Source organism: Hordeum vulgare, chromosome 1H, assembly GCF_904849725.1.
Source record: "Hordeum vulgare subsp. vulgare chromosome 1H, MorexV3_pseudomolecules_assembly, whole genome shotgun sequence".
Classification (NCBI taxonomy): Eukaryota; Viridiplantae; Streptophyta; class Magnoliopsida; order Poales; family Poaceae; genus Hordeum; species Hordeum vulgare.
In genome coordinates this window covers 289,898,179-289,921,791 of record NC_058518.1, presented here as the reverse complement: position 1 = coordinate 289,921,791, position 23,613 = coordinate 289,898,179, and the positions used below count along the sequence as shown (strand labels likewise).

At 43.2% G+C, this 23,613-nt stretch overlaps 1 protein-coding gene across 4 annotated transcripts; it reads left to right on the top strand.

The window, feature by feature from the left end:
- Positions 1–5,673: 5,673 nt before the first annotated feature.
- Positions 5,674–9,971, top strand: LOC123431468. Of its 4 annotated transcripts, none has more exons than XM_045115293.1 (5): positions 5,674–5,962; positions 6,732–6,959; positions 7,049–7,195; positions 7,318–7,577; positions 8,551–9,971. In XM_045115293.1, exons 2-5 carry the CDS (start codon positions 6,753–6,755, stop codon positions 9,248–9,250), a joined length of 1,314 nt encoding a protein of 437 aa, XP_044971228.1. In that variant the 5' UTR covers positions 5,674–5,962; positions 6,732–6,752; the 3' UTR covers positions 9,251–9,971. The 4 variants fall into 4 exon arrangements, with proteins under 4 accessions (XP_044971228.1, XP_044971219.1, XP_044971213.1 ...); XM_045115284.1 differs by having other exon boundaries at positions 6,728–6,959; XM_045115278.1 differs by having other exon boundaries at positions 5,674–5,967.
- The last annotated feature ends 13,642 nt before the right edge of the window (positions 9,972–23,613 follow it).

Genomic DNA, 23,613 nt, shown 5'->3' with positions numbered 1-23,613 from the left:
TTTCTTCCTCATTCTGCCTGAAATTGAGAACTTCATTCTCGGAGTATCGTTTGGAGTGGTGGGTCTAGCCATTGATGGACTATCTCATACACAAACGAGCAGGAAGAGAGAGTGAAATGGGCAAAACAAAACGGCAAAGGAGAAAGGCAAATGAAAACGGCAAATGTGAAGTGGGGGAGAGGAAAACAAGAGGCAACTGGCAAAAAAGTAAATGCAGGAGATGAGTTTGTGAGACCTACTTGGATAGATCTCTCCTTCCCCGGCTACAGCGCCAAAAATAATTCTGCTACTACAACAAAAGACCTTCCAACGACGCCAGAAATGTGCTACGGCGCGAGGAATCCTTCTGCTACGGCTATGCCTTAAGGGACTTCCTAGGCAAATATGCAAAGGATTTCCCCCGTGGCCTTGGAGCCTTGCGTTGGTGTTCCCTCGAAGCGGAAAGGGTGATGTAGCGCAGTGGTGGTAAGTATTTCCCTCAGTTTGAGAACCAAGGCATCGATCCAGTGAAGGAGTATCACAAGTGCCTGCACAAACACAAAAAGCTTGCTCCCAATGCTATGAAGGGGTTGTCAATCCCTTATAGATTGTTCGCCAAGTGAGAACTGAAAGCAACAAAGTAACAAAGCAAAGTAAAAGCAAAAGTGGAAAGGATAGGTGTGAATAGACCCGGGGGCCGTAGTGTTTACTAGTGGCTTCTCTCATGAAAGCAAGTAGACGGTGGGTGAACGAATTACTATCGAGCAATTGATAGAACCACGCAAAGTCGTGACGTCGTCTATGGCAATGATTATATCTATAGGCATCACGTCCAAAACAAGTAGACCGATACTTTCTGCATCTACTACTATTACTCCACACGTCGACCGCTATCCAGCATGCATCTAGTGTATTAAGTCCAAAAGAACAGAGTAACGCCTTAAGCAAGATGACATGATGTAGATGGACAATCTCATATCTACGACAAAGCCCACCGTGTTACCCTTGATGGCAACTGCACGATGTGTGCCTTGCTACCCCTACTGTCACTGGGAAAGGTCACCACACGGTAAGAATCCAAAACCAAGCACTTCTCCCATTGCAAGAATCATAGATCTAGTTGGCCAAACAAAACCCAAGACTCAGAGAGACTTACAAGGATATCAAATCGTGCATAAAAGAAATCAGCAAAGACTCAAATATATATCATAGATAATCTGATCACAAATCCACAATTCATCGGATCTCGACAAACACACCGCCAAAGAGGATTACATCGGATAGATCTCCATGAAGATCATGGAGAACTTTGTATTGAAGATCCAAGAGAGAGAAGAAGCCATCTAGCTACTAACTACGGACCCGTAGGTCTGAAGTGAACTACTCACGAGTCATTGGAGGGGCGATGATGTTGATGTAGAAGCCCTCCAACTCCAAAGTCCCCTCCGGCAAGGCATCGGGAAGGGTCTCCAGATGAGATCTAGCGGAAACGGAAGCTTGCGGCGGCGGAAAAGTATTTTCGTGGATCCCTTGATTTTTTTCTGTATTTTAGGGAATATATAGGCGAAGGAGCTAGGTCAGGGGGTGCCAGGGAGGCCACAAGCCTGCTGGCCACCGCCCCTGGTGGCGGATAGGGGGCTTGTGGGCCCATGTAGCCCTCGTGGCTTGGCCCTCAAGCCCCCTGATCTTCTTCCGTTCGGGAAAATTTTATTTCGGGGATTATATTCCGTTTGGACTCCGTTCCAAAATCAGATCTGAAAAGAGCCAAAAACACAGAAAAAACAGGAACTGGCACTTGGCACTGAATTAATAAGTTAGTCCCAAAAAATATATAAAAGGTACATAAAACATTCAAAGATGACAAGAAAACAACATGAAACCATCAAAAATTATAGACACGTTTGAGACGTATCAATCATCAGTGAGCAATATTATCAATATTGTTTGCATTCAAAGCTAGCAGTAAAAGGCACAAATTTACTACAATGGATTCAGGAGAGAATTTGTTCATGTGAGATAGCAAGCACATATCATATACTCTAGGAGCAAGCAAAGTGATATATCATATACTCCAAGAGTGAGCAATATTATCGATATTGTTTGCATTCAAAGCTAGCAGTAAAAGGCTTTTGAAATGAGAACAAATTTATTTGGGATATATCATATACTCCAGGAGCAAGCAAAGTGACATAGGTTGATTTAAACAATGGATTATTAAGAGCAATGCTAGAACCCACTACTGCAACATTCATCCATGAAACAAAATACTTAAGCAAATTAATTTGGCCATGTTCAGGAAGAAGCAACATTCATCCATTCATCCATGTTCAGGAAGAAGCAGGGGAAGAAGTAACATCCATTCATCCATGTTCAGGAAGAAGCACGGGAAGAATCAACATCCATCCATCCATGTTCAGGAACATATCTCGAAGAAGCACGGGAAAAGTGCGCGCCGCCGCCGCCGGACCAGACCTCCGCCCCACACCAACTCCCTCCGCAGCTGCCTCTGCCGCTGTCCGCCCCTGCACCAGCTCCCTCCGCCACTGCCCGCCCCCGCACCAGCCCCCTCCGTTGGTCACGGTCGCACCAGCCACCGCCGCCGATCACCTTCGCATCAGCCCCCGCCGCCGGTCTCCTCTGCATCAGCCCCCGCCGCGGTCACCAGATCCGCCGCCGGACTCCTTTTCTGAAAACTGCATCCCGACTCTGTTAGATTAGGGAAGGGCAGGGAAGAGCAGTTGTATCTATATAAAGTTACTATATATATACTTAGTTCTATCAACTAACACAAGCAGAATGGCTAGCGCAGTGGTGCGGACCATGAGTTCTGGACAGAGAGGTCGTGAGTTCGAGTCCCATGGCGCTCGAATTTTTGCGATTTACCGGCGTGGTGCACACGATATGGACAGACCACAAACAAGCCCATTAGCAAGCCCAATATAAAAGTAAGATGAAAAAAATAGCCAACAGAAAAGTGATATAAAAAAATTCAATACATTTTACGACGTTTTTATAATCGTCGTAAAAATTATGTTACATCACGTTACGATGTTTTTATAATCGTCGTAAAAATTATGACGATCTTATCTTATGCGGTTACGACGTTTTTGACTCACATCATCGTAATTTATATGTGGATTTGATCCCTTCAAACGGCTTACGACAATCTCGGATGAAATCGTCATAGATTTATGACGAATTCATCAACGACATTTTAAAAAACGTCATGTATGAGCATATTTCTTGTAGTGATTGAGACCATAGTTAAAATTCGGCTAGTCAAGTTTCAACAAAACTGCACTTTTTGACTAAAAAACTAATGAAAAAACATTTCTCTCAAAATGGATGCTTGTTTTTTCATGTCGCTAGAATGGAACAAAACAAATACATGAGAAAAATAATAGTTGTAGAAAGAACAAAGGACTAAAACACAAAAAAGAAAAGGCAAAGAAAGTAAAATATAGAGAAAATGGAAAAGAACAAAAACAGTCAAAAAACAAATGAAAAGATCAAATAAAAGGATGAAAATGGACCAAATAAAAAAGGCATGTCCCAGGAGGTCGTTCCTAAAAAACAAAACACGGCGGAAGGTGACCGCTCAGGACATGCTACTACAGTGATAATGAACAAAACAAAAAATGAAGCAGGCTATCACGGTCCTGAGACATCACTACTGCAATATCTGTACAACTCGGGACACGCCTTTTAATCCAATTGTTTAGATGGTGATTGAGACCAAACTTAAAACTCAGCTAGCTGAGTTCTAGCAAAGTCGTTACTATGTAGCCTACACATTTATATCTTTACATCTTTATATAATAATAAAGCATGAAATGCTTCTTTCCGCTCACCGTCAATTAAATTACCTCTAAAGTTGACACAGATTACCTACTATGCCATCCAAAAGTTAGAAAAACGATTCATGTTTTTTTTGAGAAGTCGATGCCCCGGGTTTGCTTTATTACCGAGAGATCTGTTAGGTTGCATAAAACAAGAGAGTAGCGCATTGGTTGGAGCACCACACTTCTACTCCGAGGCCCAGGTTTGAGTCCTACATATCCCACTTTTCTTTTGTTTTTGTTTATTTTTTTACTCGGGCAAATTCAAGCACTTTTTGAAATACTAATATCTTTCAATTCCAAACTTGAAATCCAACATATTATATATATATTTTTCTCAGAAAAATGTGTTGATTTGAAATATGTTAATATGTTGCATGTCAATCATTTCTAAAAAACACACTTTTATTCTTTTTTATCAGACAGATTCAAATACTTTTCAAATATTATCTCGAAATCAAACATGTTATATATGAAAAATCTTCAAAAAAGTGTGTAAATTTCAAATATTCTATTATCTTGCATGTCAATCATTTCTAAAATTAGATTTAGTATGCACCCTTAATTAATGCCTTTTTATATATGTTCCTACACCATTCAAATTGATTACATATGATAGTATGTCGTTTTCACACAAGTTATTATTAACACTGTAGGGGATGTTGATTCCTACCAGCTACCATATGCTAAAAGTCATAATAGGTGTATAATAAAAGTCATGATAGGTGTATAATCATCCTCTCTATTTTGCACAATGCACAATAACCGACCCATATCCGATGATGTACACTAAACTACTAATACTTGCGATATTGATTTTCATATTGTTGAAATTGTGTCTATAACAATTTATTTTAGCAAGATTGATTCGATGTGCAACCTTGAACATTTGGTATGCATGTTCTTATAGTTTTTTTTTGTGAAGATGTCTAATATGTTTGCAACTAAATTAAATATTGACTTCGATTATAGTTGTAAACACATATATTAGCAAAACAAAAATAATGCTTGTATGCACATGTTATCGTTGGGTACTAAAATGTTCTTCTCTATACAATATTTGTTGGGCATCACTAATGAGGATTGACGACAATGACGCAAGAGAGATAGTGGCGACTAAATTGGAAACACCTTGACTACATTTTCAAAATCCTCACAACTTGATGTTTTGTTGCAACACTACTTACCACATTGTTTTTCATGCAACATCATGAAAAATTCAAGGGATTTACTGATAATGTCGGGTGTGCGTATGAGGGGTGATTTATTTCTCCTGTTGCAACGCACGGGTATGTTTGCTAGTGTAGTATAAGGTCGTGGTTGGTTAAAAAGTCCTAGGACTTTATTTAGTCCTAACTAAAAAGTCCCTAGTCCCTATCTGTTTGGTTTCAGGGACTAAATATGAACTAGAGGTTATTAAATGACATGCTAAAAGACCATGTTACCCCTAGTAATGGACTAGAGGCTATTAAATGACATGCTAAAAGCCGGAGCATTGTTGGAAAAAGTCCCCAAAAGACTCTCCACCGGGGCCTTCTTTCTTTAGTCCCAAATGCCCACTTGTTGTCTTAAAATCCCTCATGTTTGGTTTAGATGGGACTAAAAGAATTTTTTTTAGTCCCTACACTAAAAAGTCCGTGTAAACAAACACCCTATAATATATTTTTGTTATTAGACTGAAATTCCTCCCGAGATGGGCCAGATCAACGGCCTGGGCCTGGGCTAGGAATCCGAGGCGCCCGCAGTGGCCCGTTTGTTGGCTACTGCGAACCGTCGGATGGCGATCTGACGGTCGAAAGCGTGCGCAGCTGGAACAAAACCCTTGCCGAGCGGCTGCCCCCCAGCGAGCCCTAAATCCTAAACCCTAGGCGACGAGCGAGCGCCTGCCGCAGTGGACGAAGACAACGGCGCGGGCGAGTGTCTTTCGCCGGAGTCGCGTGCAGATTTTTCTAGCGCGCAGCTCCGGCGAGCGGTGCTCATCACAGACCTCTGCGACGCGGCCGAGCTCGTGCAGGCGTCCCCGCAACGACGACGGCGTCGCGTCACCAGATCCGTTACGGTGGTGGGTCCCCAACGCCGACAAGCAAGCGAAGAGGCACAGGGACAGAGCGTGCGGCGGGCGACCTTGCTCCGGCGGCGGTTCCGTAAGGTTCACCTCCGCTACCTTAATTTTTGGGGAATGGGGTTCTTAGGAAATTTTGGGGATTTTGGCACGAGTTTTAAGGATAGGGTTTCGGATCAGAGGAGGATTTGGAATAGCACGAATTGATCCATAAAACTACCAGAGAAGGTTAGCATTCCAGTACTGAACTGTATATGTGAAGAAATTAGATGAATCATGAATTATTGTCAGATTAGGACCCTGTTGGGCAGCCCTCCACTCCGCAGCTCGTCTCCTGGAGTGGCCGGACTGGCACCGAAAGAGTTAGTTTTGCTCTTTCTTCGGAGCTGAGCGGCCCGCAGGCTATTTTTTTGGAGTTGCCAAAGTGACGCTCCGCGTTACATGAAGATGAGAAGTGAGGAGTGGAGGGCTGTCGAACCGGCTCGTATACTATACCAGAGTAGAGAGGGATAGCATTACAGTTTAGCTTTAATAGATCTGCATTTCTGCTCCTTCCGATTTAATACAAATCACACTGTGAGCAGTACACTTAGGGCATGTTCGGAGTCCCTCCGCTCCACGACGCTGCTTCCGGAGCAGGCGGAGTTCCAGTTAAAAACCGCGGAGCGAGCGAACAGATACTCAGTAGATTCTTGTATTCCAGGGAGCTGGTAGATTGCCGAACAGCTTGTTAATGTACCGCAATATTTTGCTCTGCTTACATCATCATCATATCATTTTTTTTAGTATATTGATATTTCTTCTTAGCGAATTACTTACAAGTGATGCCCCTGCTCATGCCTCCTAGTCAGATCTGACTCAAAGTACATGCGATGTCCAAGCGGGTGAGAAGCAAGGGAGATGGAGGAGCTCCACTTACCCCGGTGGAGCAGGAGGACCGGGACATCGAGGGAGTGGTGCAGAAGCGCCTGCAAACTGAATTCAGCAAGCTCAAGGGGGCGGAGAAGAGGTGCGAGCGTGCTTTCAAAGAGGCGGGTATGAGAGGGACCCTTGTGGCAGAGGGGCAGAAATTTATCGATGTGAGTTTTTTTTTAATTTCCTTGTAAATTGGTAGTGACTACCTGTTTCTAGTTTCAAGCCCCGGTTTGCTAAACTCTATTTTCAACAGAGTCAAAGTCTACCAAAATTTGAGCTAAAAGTTGATTGTTCTGCGGAAGAATTCAAGGCTTACATCAAGAAGAGGAGAGAACACATTAGAAAGGTCGCCTCATACAACTTTGGGGAAAGAATTGTTTCAACACCACCGGATCATATTGTAAGTGGGTTATGATTGTTGCCTTCCCTGTCCATGAACATCCCTTGCCTTTGTACAAGTGGTCTACATTTGAATGCTGCCTTGTCTGTTCATGAACATGTGTTCTGTGTATGAATGTGCAGGTTACATTCAGTATGACTGAAATGATGGAAACACCAGAGTTAGGCTCTACAGCTGTATCAGTGTTGCAATTGCTTTGCTGTGATTGGAGTGGGTATTTCACCCTCTTTAGAGGAACCCCTGACTACTCGAAGGATCCTAAGAAGAGGTATGAGAAAGGTGGTTTTCTGACATTTGCTAAAATGACAAAGAAAATGAAGTTCCCAGATATATTTGGAGCCATTACCGAGTTGGAACAGTATAAAGAATCATACACAGATGTGTAAGTCAACATTACTTATTTATCGCAACCTTTTATTTTTTTATTTACTGCAGCAAGTAATAGAAAAGCATGGGGAACACTCAATAGGATGTTCTAGTACTCCTCTTTTGTGTGTTTGAAGAAAAATGTTACTCAATGGGAAACTGCATGCCATGGTAGTGCTCATGACATTGTTTAACTCTGGTGCTTGATGCACTCAATCGCATTGCCATATGTTGTGGTGAACATTCCTGTATTAATGTCATTTGCTCCACAAAGTAATTAAATTGTTGGATGTCCACAAAGTAATTAAATTGTTGGATGTTCTGTATGCTATAAAATGCTCAGAGTCAGGTGTAGCCAATTATGGATAGAAAACTGTGTTTGCCTTAATCCAGTACTGTTTTCAGTATGGCCCCTCAGCTTATTTTAAACTTGGCAATACAAGCTTTAAATTTATTTTAAAGTTGTCACCCAAATTCTGGAACAGATTTCATAAGAAACCATCATGCGATGTGAACTAATTTGACTTATGTTCATTTTGTTTGTTGTGCTTGATGAGTATTTGTGTGTGATTTCATGTCGAATGTTAGTTGAGTATCTATATCAGCTCACTGAAGATACTTTCTACTCCTGTTCAAATAATAAATTTATCAATAAGAATCTCTTAGCCACTTCACCGAACATACATGGCAGTTGAGGCTTGCATGGAATACAGACTACAGTTTCTGTGCTTTAGGGTCGCTCATAAGTTGTGCGTAGCACCAGGCCCAGTTTATGAGTGTAGGACCTAGGCCGTACATACTAATATGCAGTTTATGGGGCTGGTGGTTGCTATTTAAACCATGTCAAACTTGGATCAATATGTTTCCTGATTGTGTGAAAACTATCATAGTTGCCGCTCTGTTTTCATGAATAATTATTCGTAATCATATTCTGATCTCTAACTAGTGGAAGTTCATTGAGCTCTGATGTTATCTTTTGTTTCACACAGGACAGAAGTTGAAATATTCAAAGGCTTCCTTAAGAGAATGACCGACGAAGTCAGAAAGCTCAGTGTTCTCAATCGTCAAAGCTATAAAAGTCAGCTCGTTCCTTTGCTAAATCTGTTGATGTTCATCCTTGGGGAGTGCCCGCGGTTCCCTGAAAGTGAGGACTTCGTGGTTGAGAATTGTGAGTTGCCTCGTTATCTTCTGAAAACGGTGACCCCAAGGCTCGATGGATTGATCCATCTATGGTCCGAATTATCAAAACTGGCATTCAAGTTTTTCATTGCTATTGTGGAGTTTGACATGAAGTTTAGGGAGAGTCGTGTTAGTTTTGATGAAGATAGAAACCTGATGCACTCTATACTCAATAAGAGTGGGCGTAATATAGTGCTGAATTTTTGCGGATCAGATGGAAACTTCAATCTCAGGGCCTTGTTTGGAGGTTATCTTCGTCTGCTAAAATGTGAAAAGGAGGACATTGTTAGGATCATCATGCGGACGAAGCATAAAGTCACTAACGTAATTCATGAGTACACACCAAAAATTGAGGAGCAAGACCTGTCAAAGTTGTCAGAAGCCAAGAGGATTATACTAGCCAAGAGGAAAGATGACGACAATGCTGAGTATGAGCGTTGGGAGAAGATCAGGGATGTGGATAAGCTGAAGCTTATAGATGTCCTTTTGAATGATTTGCCCATCGTGTAGTTCCAGTAAAATGCTTTATATGTTAGCTAGCAACTGTCAGGAATGCTGTTGCCTGTCACTGAAGCTGCAGAGGATGATGAAGATGCTGGATCTGAGAAGTGTGATGACCACTGATGCGAGATGCAGGAGGCGTTTTCTGGAGGACAAAATGTTCAGTTGATGTGGTCTTGTTGCAATGTGTTTTGGCCCTAGTCTTGACTGATGGGCGCTAAAGTGATGTGAATATGACAGAAGTGTGAGACCAGTGATGCGAAGATGACAGAAGTTGTTTTCTGGAGGTCAAAATGTTCAGTGGGCGCTGAAGTGATGTGAATATGACAGAAGTCTGAGAAGTGCGAGACCAGTGATGTGAAGCTGACAGAAGTTGTTTTCTGGAGGTCAAAATGTTCAGTGGGCGCTGAAGTGATGTGAATATGACAGAAGTCTGAGAAGTGCGAGACCAGTGATGTGAAGATGACAGAAGTTGTTTTCTGGAGGTCTTGTGTTTTGTGGCAATGTGTTTTGGCCGGGTGCTTTAGTTGTATATATGAATTGCAGTTGTTACTCTTGTAGTTGTCTTCTCGTTTTGGTATGGTTTGGAATTCGGTTACTTGCTAATTGTGTAGTTCCTTTCCGTTTTGATATGGTTTGGAACTCGGTTACTGCTTTTCTTTTGGACCTTGTTCTGTTAATGAGTAATAGAACCCAGCTCCCAGTTTGGAGTCGTAAACGGGAAGCAAAATATTGTGTTTGTCTTTCCTTCCGTCATTATCCTTCTGCAATATCAATAGATTGTGGAATTCCCAGTCGAGAGCCTTGACTAGCGATTCTGGCAACCTTCTGCAACTGAAGTTCATGAAATTACTTCCTTCCACATATATTGGGTCTAATAAGTTAATACGTTCTGTAAGGTAGCTTTTGACTAATGATAAAATTATTAGTGTATGCTTTGTCTAACATTTATGTCATATACTCCAAGGTAGCTTTTGATTAATGATAAAATTATTAGTGTATGCTTTGTCTAACATTTATGTCATATATACCTAATAACTTAAATAATTGTAGTTGCAAAGACCAACCTTCAGCACCATCAAAGTAGCCACCAAAGAAAAAAATGATGGATCACCTCCTCACACGAGCTTCACGCGGCTCCATCGCTGATACGCTGCTTTGTGGACCTTCAAGGTAGCTCATCAAAAGTAAATCCATTGTCGTTGAACGAATCAGACCGGGGCAACACCGGACACGCCATTGATCTCCAGATCTCGCACCCCACCACGACTAAGACGTTGAAGGAGGAAACCATACCTGCCATCCATCAACCACGACCCCAGCACATGTTCCGTCTTTCAGATGTCGTCGATGCAGATCACAATCCACATCCGCTCTTAGACTACCTCCCAAACTCCACAATGGCGTTGGAGCAAACACCATCTCAACGACGGAGCCCGAGGACACAGGTCCATCACGAGGATGACGTCGTCGCCACACCATCCTTGCTTGAACAGACTGATTTCCAAATTCATCCCTAACCATAGGACTGATTGCCTCGTTGGGAACAAATCCGAACCTTCTTTATTTGGCGCCATCATAGTCGTCTCCGAAGCGAAGACGATGAACAGCTGAAAAAACCAAAGCTACTAGGACCTAACCTAAAGCTACACGATCCACACACGTAGACCCGGCGACCCCCTCATCACCGACGACTGAGGTCGCCGGCAAAGGGGAGCCGCCGGAGGAACGCGGCGAAGAAACTCTCCTGGTGGCAGCTAGGGTTTCTAGTCGCCCGCCACAGAGGAAAGAACGATTCGTTGTAGGCCTAGTGCTTAGCCGATTTTTATGTAGTGAGTACTATTGTGCTAACCCATGGTCAAAGGTAACCACGAAAAATGAAAACATACTTCGCCCTATCTTTCCCTAATAATAAAGCACGTAGTGCTTCTTACGTCCGTCGTCGGTCATTTTGCAGAAAAGCCCTCATAATTTTAGGTAATCAACCCGAAGTCCAATTTTAAGTCACAACGAAGCGTTTTCTGTCATTTTTCAAAAAAGCCCTCATAGTTTTAGGTAATCAACCCGCGGTCCAATTTTAAGTCGCAGCAAACCGTTTTCTGCATTTTTACATAAAACCCCCTAATATTTGCATTAAATAAACCGCAGTCCATGTGAAACAGATTTTTTTTAAAACAATCATATCTTTTAAACCTTAACTTCATTTTCAACATATTATATATGAAATTTGATTAAAAAATGCGTAGAATCTGAATATGATGTATTTTCTATCTATTAAATATAAAATATAATATATTTAAGGTGCAACCTAAATCAATTATGCATGATTCATCATTTCTTCCACATGAGCTGGCATGCATCACTCAAATCAGGCAAAAAAATAAATGCATGGTGCAGGAAATTGAACCCGCGGCTCCGCTTTATTATATTGGTATAACATGAGTAAAGAGGCAACTTTATGGCAAGGAGATCCGCCTAACCACCCACGATGCGTGTACCATAGTATGTAAATGTATAGACTAAGAACGTCTTTGTTTTGGCTGCAACTACATATTATCAAATTCTAAACCATTAACTGTAGACTATAAAAACGTGTGATATTTTTTCTCGCGTTGTAACGCACGGACCTTTTTGCTAGCATATATATATATGGATAGAGGGAATACAACTTTCGTAGCTCAATTGAATAGGCACTGGAAATTACTCTGTTTAAACGTGCAGACCTCCTAGTGTGGAAGCACCTTGGAGAAGTATTTTCAAAGGCTTGCAGGCTGTAAAGCGGAATGGGGAGAGCAGTAACCTCAAGTAGAATGCACAAGTTACATGACTTTTCTTTTTCCCCTAGCGACAGCTAGGGTTTTTCTCCTTACGGCGATTCCCTCGCCGTAAGTCCACCCACGTCCGGCGATCGGTGCCCGTGCCCCGTGACCTAACTACGTCCCGCGCTCTCCGCCTCTCCCTTCACCACGACGCTCCCTCGTTGTTCCTGGTGTAGGTTCTTACCCCATTGCCGTCACCATGGCGGCGGCTTCAGAAGCGTTCTCATCAACGAACCTGGGTTCCAAGGGTAAACCAGATGAGGATCTCGGTGACTTATTCGAGAAGCTGGATCTCCACGAGGAAGAGTTCGACGATGTGGTGGTCGAAGAGGAGGCACCTGACTTAGTAGATGAGATCCCATGGCTAGCCCTAGCTAGGGTTCACACAAGTAAAAACTTTTGTCAGACAGCCTTTTTCAAGGACATGAGGGCTGCATGGAACACTGTGAAACCCGTGTGTTTCCTTCCCATTGGTGCCAACCTGTTTGTGGTTCAAGCTCACTGCCTTGGCGATTGGGATCGCATCATGTCCCAAGGTCCTTGGCTGTCTCGCAACATGGCCGTGGTGCTTGCTCCCTATGTTGGCTATTCGGAGGCTGACGAAGTTCCTATGGTGCATATGCCTATTTGGCTGCAGATTCATAAACTGCCGGATGGCTATTGCACAGAGGACATCACCGGAAAACTGCTTAGATCGGCTGGTGAGATCCTGGATACGAGAATCGCCGGCAACTCCAGAGGTGATTACATTCGTGTCCGGGTCAGGCATGACATCAGGAAACCTCTAACCAAGTTTGCTAGCATTGTAAAAGGAAAAGTTCAGAAAGTCTACGATGTCGGGTTTGAGAAGTTAGCAAGATTCTGCAAGACTTGTGGTAATATTGGACATGAACATAAAGAATGCGACAATGGTGTGCATTCAGAGAAGGATCTCAAGTTTGGTGACTATCTATATGTTGATCCACCTGTGAAATTCAGGTCTGACTGGGATTCTGCTCGTGCTGAGGAAAACTTCTCGAAGACCCCTGCAGCTAAAGCTTCGGCTCGGAAGGGGGAGACAACTATTGATAGGGAGCTCAGAGATACAACTTCTAGCCCAGTTAAACATTCCTTCCCGTTGGCGATGGAAGTGGATAAATCTGCCCGCATAAGATTAATGGTGGAGGATGAAGGAGTGGGAGTCCCTAACCAGGCGAAGGAACTATTGCTGATCACAGATGGTAAGGAGGACCCAGGTATGGCCTCGCCAAAAACTAGCTCTCGTAGTAAACGTGCTAAGAAGGATGGTGAACAATCTGATTCAGGCAACCTTTTGGCAGGCTCCCTGTTGGAGCGCCGCCAATCCCAATGAGTCACCTAATTTGGAACTGCCGGGGGGCGGGGAACCATCACACAGTTCGTGAAGTTTGGGCTCTTGTAAAAGCCCATTCCCCAAGCTTTGTCTTCCTAGCTGAAACGAGACAAACCTGTGCAAAGATTGAACGTCTACGATGGAGGTTAGGCCTCAAAGGCTTTAGTGGTATTGACTGTGTAGGCTATGGTGGTGGCCTGGCTTTGTTTAGGGATGAAGCTTTTCAAGTCATAGTGCTTGACTCGTGCCAAAGATACATTGATGTAAGCATAGTAGATCAGGGTTCACGCAAGCAATGGAGATCAAACTTTGTCTATGGGGAACCCCGTGTTGAGAATCAACAACGCATGTGGGATCATCTCATTCGACTAAAGGGCATCTCTCATCTGCCCTGGGTTGTATGTGGGGATTTCAATGAGGCCCTTTGGCAACATGAGTATTTTTCAAGAACAACTAGAAGAGAGAGTCAGATGGAATCTTTCCGAGAAACCCTTGAGATCTGTGAGCTCGTGGATCTGGGAATCTTCGGAGTGCCCTACACATACGATAATGGTCAACTGGGGCACGACAACATTCGAGTCCGCTTGGACAGAGTATGTGCATCAGATAATTGGAGGGAGTTTTTTCCTTATGCTAGAGTTCAACACCTTGTCTCTCCTCGGTCAGATCACTGTCCATTTTTCTTACACCTTCATGAGACGCGGGATGGCCGCAGGAAAGGTGTTGCCAATTATGAAATCATGTGGGAAAGGGACTGCAGGTTATCACAGGTTATTGCGGCGGCATGGGTGTGACATCCTCAACTTTTGCTATAGTGAGCATTGTAATTAAGCTACACTGATGACCATGATTAGTGCCTAATCATTTTGCTAGACAGGATATGATCAAGATAAAAATTCATATCTCATTTCAAATTCCATTAAACGAGGCATTGGATTTTTATTGTGGTAAAATAAAACCTCAAACAACATAAGAAAAATGTTGCACATTTGCTAAAATTCACAAAACAAATGTTGTTAAGTAAAACAACATCACCAAACCAATTGTATGGGCCCCACCATCTAAAACAGAGCCAAAAGGCATTTAAAATCCCTTTTTAATTCCATGGATAATTTGAACAGATTCCAAAAATAACCAAACTTGTTGTGGTCATTCTAAAATATTGCAAATTGTTAAATGGACCATATAACACCTTTTTGCCAAAGGAAATTAAAGCTAAAGTGGAATAAAACAAATGTTGGAAAATAATAAAAACAGAAGACAAAAGAAAAGAAAATAAAAACCCTGTGCACTTGAAGCGTGGGGCTACAGCGCGGGCCCAGCCCACTCCCCCGCTCATCCCCTACCTCCCTCCTCCACGTGGCAATTGCGACCGAGCCAGGGCGTCGACATCGTCCCCGTCGAGCCAGCTGGCCTCTTGCGCCGCTATAGCGTCCCGGGAGGGGATAGGATCGCCACCGCAGCCCTAGATCGAGCCCTGGCTCATTTTCCACCTCCCTCTCTCGCTCTCTATTTCTTCCCCCGCTCGAGCCCGCGCCGTTGTCGCCATGACCGCCATCGCTCATGCGCCCTACAGCCTCCCCGCCACGTGAGACCGTTCCAGGAGCACCGCCTGCGTCGACTACGAGGACGCGCTTGAGCTCGGCGCCCCCGCAACCACCGAATCGCGCCCTTCTTCTTCCTCGGATCCGCCAACAATCTCCCTCGACTTCAGAAATGTCGAGCCTTGATACGTCTCCAACGTATCTATAATTTTTGATGGTTTCACGCTATTATCTTGTCAAACTTTGGATGTTTTGCATGTCTTCTATATTTTTTTGGGACTAACTTATTAACTCAGTGCCAAGTGCCAGTTCCTGTTTTTTCCATGTTTTTGACCCCTTTCAGAGGAGATTTTGAAAGGAGTCCAAACGGAAGAAAATTCCCGAGAAGATTTTTTCTGGAACGGAAGAAGATCGGGAAGCTTGAGAGCCAAGGCATGGGAGCCTCAGGGGCCCCACAAGCCCCCACCCCGCGTCCAGGGGGTAGGCCGCGGCCCACAGGCTTGTGGCCCACCTGAGCGCCCCCTGACCTAGGGGTTGCGCCTATAAATTCCCTAAAAATCCCAAAAAAATCAGGAGATCATCGAAAGTACTTTTCCGCCGCTGCAAGCTTCTGTCTCCGCAAGATCCCATCTGGGGCACGTCCTGGTGCCCTGCCGGAGGGGGGATTCGGATACGGAGGGCTTCTTCATCAACACCATGACCTCTCCAATGATGCGTGAGTAGTTCACCATAGACCTACGGGTCCATAGCTAGTAGCTAGATGGCTTCTTCTCTCTCTTGGATCTTCAATACAAAGTTCTCCATGATCTTCATGGAGATCTATCCGATGTAATCTTCTTTTGCGGTGTGTTTGTCGAGTTCCGATGAATTGTGGATTTATGATCAGATTATCTATGAATCTTATTTGAGTTTCTTCTGATCTCTCTTATGCATGATTTCATATCCTTGTAATTCTCTTCAAGTTGTGGGTTTTGTCTGGCCAACTAGATCTATGATTCTTGCAATGGGAGAAGTGCTTGGTTTTGGGTTCATACCGTGCGGTGACCTCACCCAGTGACAAAAGGGGTAGCGAGGCACACATCATGTTGTTGCCATCAAGGGTAAAAAGATGGGGTTTTCATCATTGGTTTGAGATTATCCCTCTACATCATGTCATCTTGCTTAAGGCATCACTCTGTTCGTCATGAACTCAATACACTAGATGCATGCTGGATAGCGCTCGATGTGTGGAGTAATAGTAGTAGATGCAGAAAGTATCGGTCTACTTGTCTCAGACGTGATGCCTATATGTATGATCATTGCCTTAGATATCGTCATGACTTTGCGCGGCTCTATCAATTGCTCGACAGTAATTTGTTCACCCACCGTGATATTTGCTATTATGAGAGAAGCCTCTAGTGAACACTATGGCCCCCAGGGTCTACTCCACACCATATTTTCAGCCTTACACTTTTTTACTTCGTTGCACTTTCCGCCTCCAGATCTCACTTTGCAAACAATCTTGAAGGGATTGACAACCCCTTTGAAGCGTTGGGTGCAAGCTTGTTTGTGTTTGCGCAGGTACTCTGGACTTGACGAGGCCCTCCTTTTGGATCGATACCTTGGCTCTCAAACTGAGGGAAATACTTACTGCTCCTGTGCTGCATCACCCTTTCCTCTTCAAGGGAAAAACCAACGCAAACCAGAGAAGTAACAAGAAGAATTCCTAGCGCCAAGGAAGGACTTTTGTTGCCGCAGCAAGCCTCCCCCGCGCACGCCTTGCACCTCTGCAGGACCGCCGTGAGCCCCCCTTCCTTCCCCCCTCATTGCACTATGTTTTCACCGCCGTAGCCCCTTCTCCCCGTCGTGCCCGAATGCGGCTCCGCCTGAGTTCGTCGCCGACGCGTCTCCGGTGACCATTTGGTCCATCCACCACCACCGTTCGCTTCGGCGCGTCATATAAGCTCGAGTGGTGCCCATAGTTAGCTCGGGGTCGTGCTGTTGCGCTAGTTGCCGTCGCCGCCCGAAACTCCCTCCGCCAAACTCGTCGCCGGCGACGCTAGGAACCCCCGCTGCTCACTCCGATGGCCGAAATGGAATGGCGGTTGCTCCAGCTGCTCGTAACTTCTCGAGGCGCTCGAAATGGCGACCGAAGCTGCATTTCTGATGACCCACAAGTATAGGGGACCTATCGTAGTCCTTTCGATAGGTAAGAGTGTCGAACCCAACGAGGAGCATTAGGATCTAACAAGTGGTTTTCAGCAAGGTAATATCTGCAAGCACTGAAATTATCGGTAACAAGTAGTTGTGTGGTGAGATGATTCGTAGCAAGCAACAAGTAACAAAAGTAGCAACGGTGCAGCAAAGTGACCCAATCCCTTTTGTAGCAAGGTACAAGCCTGGACAAACTCCTATAGGAGGAAAAACGCTCCAAGGACACACGGGAATTTCTCTCATGCTAGTTTCCATCATGCTCATATGATTCACGTTCGTTACTTTGATAGTTTGATATGTTGGTGGACCGGCGCTTGGGTATTGCCCTTACTTGGACAAGCATCCCACTTATGATCAACCCCTCTCGCAAGCATCCGCAACTACGAAAGAAGAATTAAGACAAAGTCTAACCATAGCATTAAACTAGTGGATCCAAATCAGCCCCTTACGAAGCAACGCATAAACTAGGGTTTAAGCTTCTATCACTCTAGCAACCCATCATCTACTTACTACTTCGCAATGCCTTCCTCTAGGCCCAAATAATGCTGAAGTGTTATGTAGTCGACGTTCACATAACACCACTAGAGGAAAAACAACATACAACACATCAAAATATCGAACGAATACCAAATTCACATGACTACTTATAGCATGACTTATCCCATGTCCTCAGGAACAAAAGTAACTACTCACAAAGCATAATCATATTCATGACTAGAGAGGTAATGAGTAGCATCAAAGATCTGAACATAAACTCAACAAAAATGAGAGGTATAAGAAAGCAAACCACCACTTCCTTAGGTACTATAGCAAACTTAAATTCTACTTATGTTGATGTTGGGTTACCGTATTTTAAATCTTCCGTGGGTAATACCCCCCGATACTATCCATAGTTTCATCAAAATAAGCAACCAACTCAACAAAAATAGAATCTGTTAACATCACACCAGTCTGTAGCAATCTGTATACTTCGTATACTTCTGGTACTTCAAAAATTCTGAAAAATTACGACAGTCTGAATAATTTGCGTAGAAATCAGCAGCAAAAAGAATCAACTCCAAACCTCTTACAGAAAAAAAAATGAAAATTCTTTTCGTGAGCAGAAAGTTTGTGACTTTCCCAGCATGACCAAACGATCATCCCCAAGACTAATAATAACGGTTTTGCTTGGCACAAACGCAAAAAGAAACACAAAAAACACAATCATAACAGAATTATGAAAGTATGGAAAACACAAAAAAAAGGATAGATTCGTTGGGTTGCCTCCCAACAAGCGCTATTGTTTAACGCCCTTAGCTAGGCATAAGGTGATGGAATCACGTATAGTCATCCTTGGTGCTCAAACCATAAGTAGCCCTCATCATAGATTCATAAGGCAATCTTATTTTCTTTCTAGGAAAATGCTCCATGCCCTTCTTTAGGGAAAATTGAAATCTAATATTCCATTCCTTCATATCGATGATAGCACCAATAGTCCTTAGGAAAGGTCTACAAAGAATAATGGGACATGAAGGATTGCAATCTATGTCAAGTACAATGAAATCCACGGGTACATAGTTCTTATTTGCAACAATAAGAACATCATCGATCCTTCCCATGGTTTTCTTGACAGTAGAATCCGCAAGGTACAAATTAAGAGAACACTCTTCAATCTCATGAAAACCAAGAATATCACATAAAGACTTTGGAATGGCGGAAACACTAGCACCCAAATCACACAAAGCATTGCATTCATAGTTTTTGATTTTGATTTTGATAGTAGGTTCCCACTCATCATGAAGTGTATAGAGACTTCTAATTCGAGCTTCTCTTTAAGAGATTTCATCATAACATCTACGATATGAGCGGTAAAGGCTTTGCTTTGGCTATAAGCATGTGGAGAGTTTGCAATGGATTGCATCAAGGAAATGCATTCAAACAAGGAGCAACTATCATAATTGAATTCCTTGAAATCCAAAGTGGGAGTTTCATTACTACCCAAAATTTTGATTTCTTCTACTCCAGTCCCCACACCTTTATCATTAAGATAGGTGGGCTCCGAATCATTGGGGCGTTTTTCAACCAAAGTGGATTCATATCCAGCCCCTTCATCAATAGGTTTGACACGCGAAAACAAAGATTCAAGAGGAGTCACACGAAGCACTTTAAGATCTTCGTGATTTGCATCACTAGAACGCACCCTTTTAAACCATTCATGCCTAGCGCAAATTTGGGCGGTTCTTTCTTTGCTCTCATTCATGGAGACACGCATAGATTTTAAATTTCATCCAAGTTGACCTTGGGAGGAGCACATCTAACTTTCAAAGCATCAATATCACAAGACATCCTATCAACGCTCTTAGCCAAATCGTCAATTTTGAGTAGTTTTTCCTCGATGGACGCATTGAAAATCTTTTGAGAGTTGATGAACTCTTTGATATTACTCTCTAAATCAGAGGGTAATTTGTTATGATTTACATAAGTGTTGTTGTAGGAATTGCCATAATTGTTAGAGGAGTTACTAGGAAAAGGCCTAGGAACATAGTTTCCTCTAAAAGCATTGTTGTTGCCAAAGTTGTTCCTACCAACAAAATTAATGTCCAAACTAGCGTTGCTACTCTCACTACAGGAATGAGAGAATTTTCCATCTGCCAGATCTTTGTCGTCTCCTGGCTGATGGCAAAGAAACTCTTTACCGTCAGCTGCCAAAAAACAGACGACAAATATCTAGCTGATGGCAAAGATACTCTTTACCATTAGTGCGTTCTTTGCCGTCGGCTGACGGACGGTAAAGATGGACCGGGCTGACGGCAAAGCACAGACTGATGTCAAAGATGATCCACACAGACGACAAAGAATCACCTCAGCTGGAGCCGTCTCCTTTGTCATCAGGGGCCTCTTTGCCATCTGCACACATCCCCTTTGCCGTGTGCCTTGACCTCTTTCTCGTTAGCTTGATTCCCAAGCGGACAGCAAAGAGGACGACCACTAACGGCTGGCATCCATCTCCCCACCCCCATCTGCCCTCTCCCTCGATCCCCACTCTCTCTCTCCCCAATCCACACCTCTCTGCCTCTCCTCCCCGCGCCGCCACACCACCACCACCGCGTCGCGCCCCTCCCAGCGTCCTCCAACCACCTCCCCTCCCTCCCCGACCCAATCCAGAGATCGAGGTCCTCGAGAGCAGGTGAAGCGGCGGCCATGGCTCGTCCAGATCGGCCAGCACCGTCATCGTCGGTCTCCGAGCGTCGGATCCACCTCGGGCGGGCCCCATCTCCACATCCAGCGACCTCTACCCCCCACCATAGCTGCCTCCCCACCCCACCTCCCCACCTTCTCGAGCAGGTCAGGTGCCGCCCGCATTTGCCCGATCTTCCTCTTCCCAGGTCGCTGCGGAGGAGCCACTGTCAGGCGCTGCTTCTACATCCACACTACAAGTTCGCATTTTGTTAGATGATGGAACAACTCATGTTCTGCAGAGATCCATTGATGGTCGTAGTGAACCGGTTGGTAATTTTCATTTATTATATATTCTTCATGAACTTAATGGAGAATCTTTCCTTTCAATACACCAGTTTGATGGGAAGACAGTGATTATATTTGTTTACTTTTGTGGTTGTTTCTTGATGAAAATGCAAAGATCATCGGCGTCTCTTATAGAAAACCATCGTAACATGCCTGACACATGCTGACATATTTTTCTGGGTGTAATAGAGCCATTATTCAAGAAATCGGTAACTGGTAGCTGCTCGGTTGGCTTGGGAGTAGCGATTAATCGGTGAATCGGCCTATTAACGGGATTATTCGGTCGACCATTAATCGGTATATTCAACAGAAACTTGCCAACTTATATCTATATTATTTATGTATCATATCATAATTCCATGCACCTAGTTATGTAATATACCAAAATATTCTATTGTAGGCATATAAAAAATAGATAAGAGGCAAAATTAATAATCGTTATACATCCAAATATATAAAAACTAAAAATTGAAAATGAGCAATTAAACATTTAAAATTATCCATATACTTGGTAACATATATCACATAATATACTATAGATAACAGCCAAACCCAAGAGTTCCATCCATCCATCTACAAAATTGTAATTCATAATCTACTAATATATGAATGTTGGACTCTCCACTAAGATATGGGGGGAAGATGGTAGTACCTTGCCTGATGCTGACGCCATTGAGGAAGAGATTGGAGAGCATCCCATGGGAGAGGATGGTGGGGTCGAGGCAAGTGACCAGAATGGCGGAGCAACTAGATCTTGCAGGTGTAGTGTGGAGACTCGCACCAGTGAGAACACGACTAGCCATCAGTCAGGTTAGGAGGGGATGAAAGGAGCATGAGGAAGCGCGAGGAGGGCCAAACCCTAGGTATTTAGTAGAAAGAGGGGGTGGGAGGCATTATGTGTCAAAATTTTGGGATTCGTTTGCCCACCAGTTAATAGGCGAGTAGTGATTAATCGGTCTGGCAACTAATTAATCGGTATGACAACTCATTAATCGGTCTAACTGGCCAATTAATCGGCATGGAAAGTTAACACGATGAATATGTGTTATTCGATTCGGTCACCCTAAGAGTAGCGGTTAACTGATAAGTTAACTGGTTAATCGGACGAATTCTTGAACAGTGAATAGAGCTATAATCTTGCAATTATTTAATATAAAAAAGTTGATTTTCTCTTTTCTAGGCTCAAATGTTTTTAGTCCAGTTAATGTTATTGATCTTTACGAGAAAAATCACATTATAGATTATTTCCTAATTATATTATGCTTGGTTAATTGTACTGATTACTTATTTTAAAATCTGTCGGTGTTGCCGTTGTTCAGAAAATATATGTGCTTTAATACCGTGTTGTAGCTGTCTTGCATACATCGTTGCTGAAACATAAGGTGGTATGCAAATGCTAATTTGGATGTTTGCATGGTTGCGTGTTCTTGCTTCCACCTCATATCCTTGGTTGACCAGTTAAAAGAATCTTAACTTTCTGATGTTTCTTTTGGGCTCCTTGTGAGAGAAAGATTTTCATAGTACTTTTGTGGGATTTCAGTCTACAGAATTTTTCCCATTAGAGGCCATTTAGATCATAACACTGACAAACTCCTACGGATTGATTTCCTGCACCCCAGTTCTATAGATTCTAGCGAGAGGTTTGGCCTAATTGAATTTTCCCTTTATTCCTGGATGCACCTTCTCTCTCTTGGAATTCGTGCAAAAATCCTCCTGAGCATCGAGAGTGCCATGTTTGCATTTTTTTTGTTTCCTGTAGGATTCACCAAGTCATGGCATATCAATTCCTATTTATGTTTCTGAGAATGTTGCATTCCAAAGAGGTTTAGTTTAGCGTGTTACTACTCTTAGTGTCCTATTGGTTAAAGAGATTTATGTTTCTGTTCTTGCAGGTTGTTGGCTTGCATGGTGGTGCTCTCCTTGGTGTTACATACCGAACATCTCGTAGAATAAGTCCTTTGACGACCACTGCTATATCAACTGTTCAATCAATGCCCCTATCAGGCTTTGGAGGAAGTGGATCATCTTTTGCTTCGGATGACCCATTTTCCTCCAGAGAAGGGCCACCCCAAAATTTCCAGCTATACAGGTATATACGCACCTAGGTATTTCATCCTTTCTGCATATCCAGAAAGTTTATTATTGGCGAATGCGAAATGATCCTATGCTATGCACTATTACTTGTATTAACTTAGCTAACTTTTCTCTTTCCTATACCCATGATATTTGCAGCTAATGTTTGTGTTACCCTAAAACTGCCTACTTAACTACATTTGGTTGGTGCAGCTGGGAGACCTATCAGCCTGTAAGCGGCTTACTTGCATAACCTGAATGGACTGTGTGGGACCAAACTGTTGAATATTGTGCATTTTCTTATCAGCAGTACATTGTAATTTTTTCCCTGCGGCCTCAGTTTAGGTATCTCGGGGATGTTTCAATTCCTTCTGCTACTGGTACTGTTTGGCACCGTAGACAGTTGTTTGTGGCTACCCCAACAACCATCGAGTAAGTTAACCCTTTGTGTACAGTCCGAATAGTTCATTTAGTGCCTCCAATATTTTTGCTATCAATTTATGCTGCTGAGTCTGTTTGAAACTCCTGATTGTCTTCTAGTAATGCTACACTTGGTGGGCGATGCAGTATGGTAAACAGGAAAAGTGATGTAGGAAGCTTATGACTCTTTGTGTGATTCATGTTATGTTGTCCAATAAATTCTGAAGACCATTTTACAATCATTAAGTTGTATTGTAATATTATTTACATCCAATGACATAGAAAGTGGAAGTGGCAATGCTAGGATATTGAAAAGGCAGCTACTTATATATTATTTCCGTTTAATTTTTAATTTTAAAGTGTTACTATTTTGAATTTTCTTGCGGGCAAAATGGATTTCTGGTCTACGTAGATTTTTGCCAGCAAATGGCGTTTTCATGCTTTGACAGCACTCCTGGCCCTAAAAAA

Bases quoted from the DNA above. Each gene is read 5' to 3' on its own strand.
- LOC123431468 (XM_045115293.1), top strand. From the start codon at position 6,753: ATGTCCAAGCGGGTGAGAAGCAAGGGAGATGGAGGAGCTCCACTTACC. The intron at 6,960-7,048 runs GTGAGTTTTTTT...TATTTTCAACAG, and splicing joins AGGGGCAGAAATTTATCGAT to AGTCAAAGTCTACCAAAATT. The intron at 7,578-8,550 runs GTAAGTCAACAT...TGTTTCACACAG, and splicing joins AAAGAATCATACACAGATGT to GACAGAAGTTGAAATATTCA.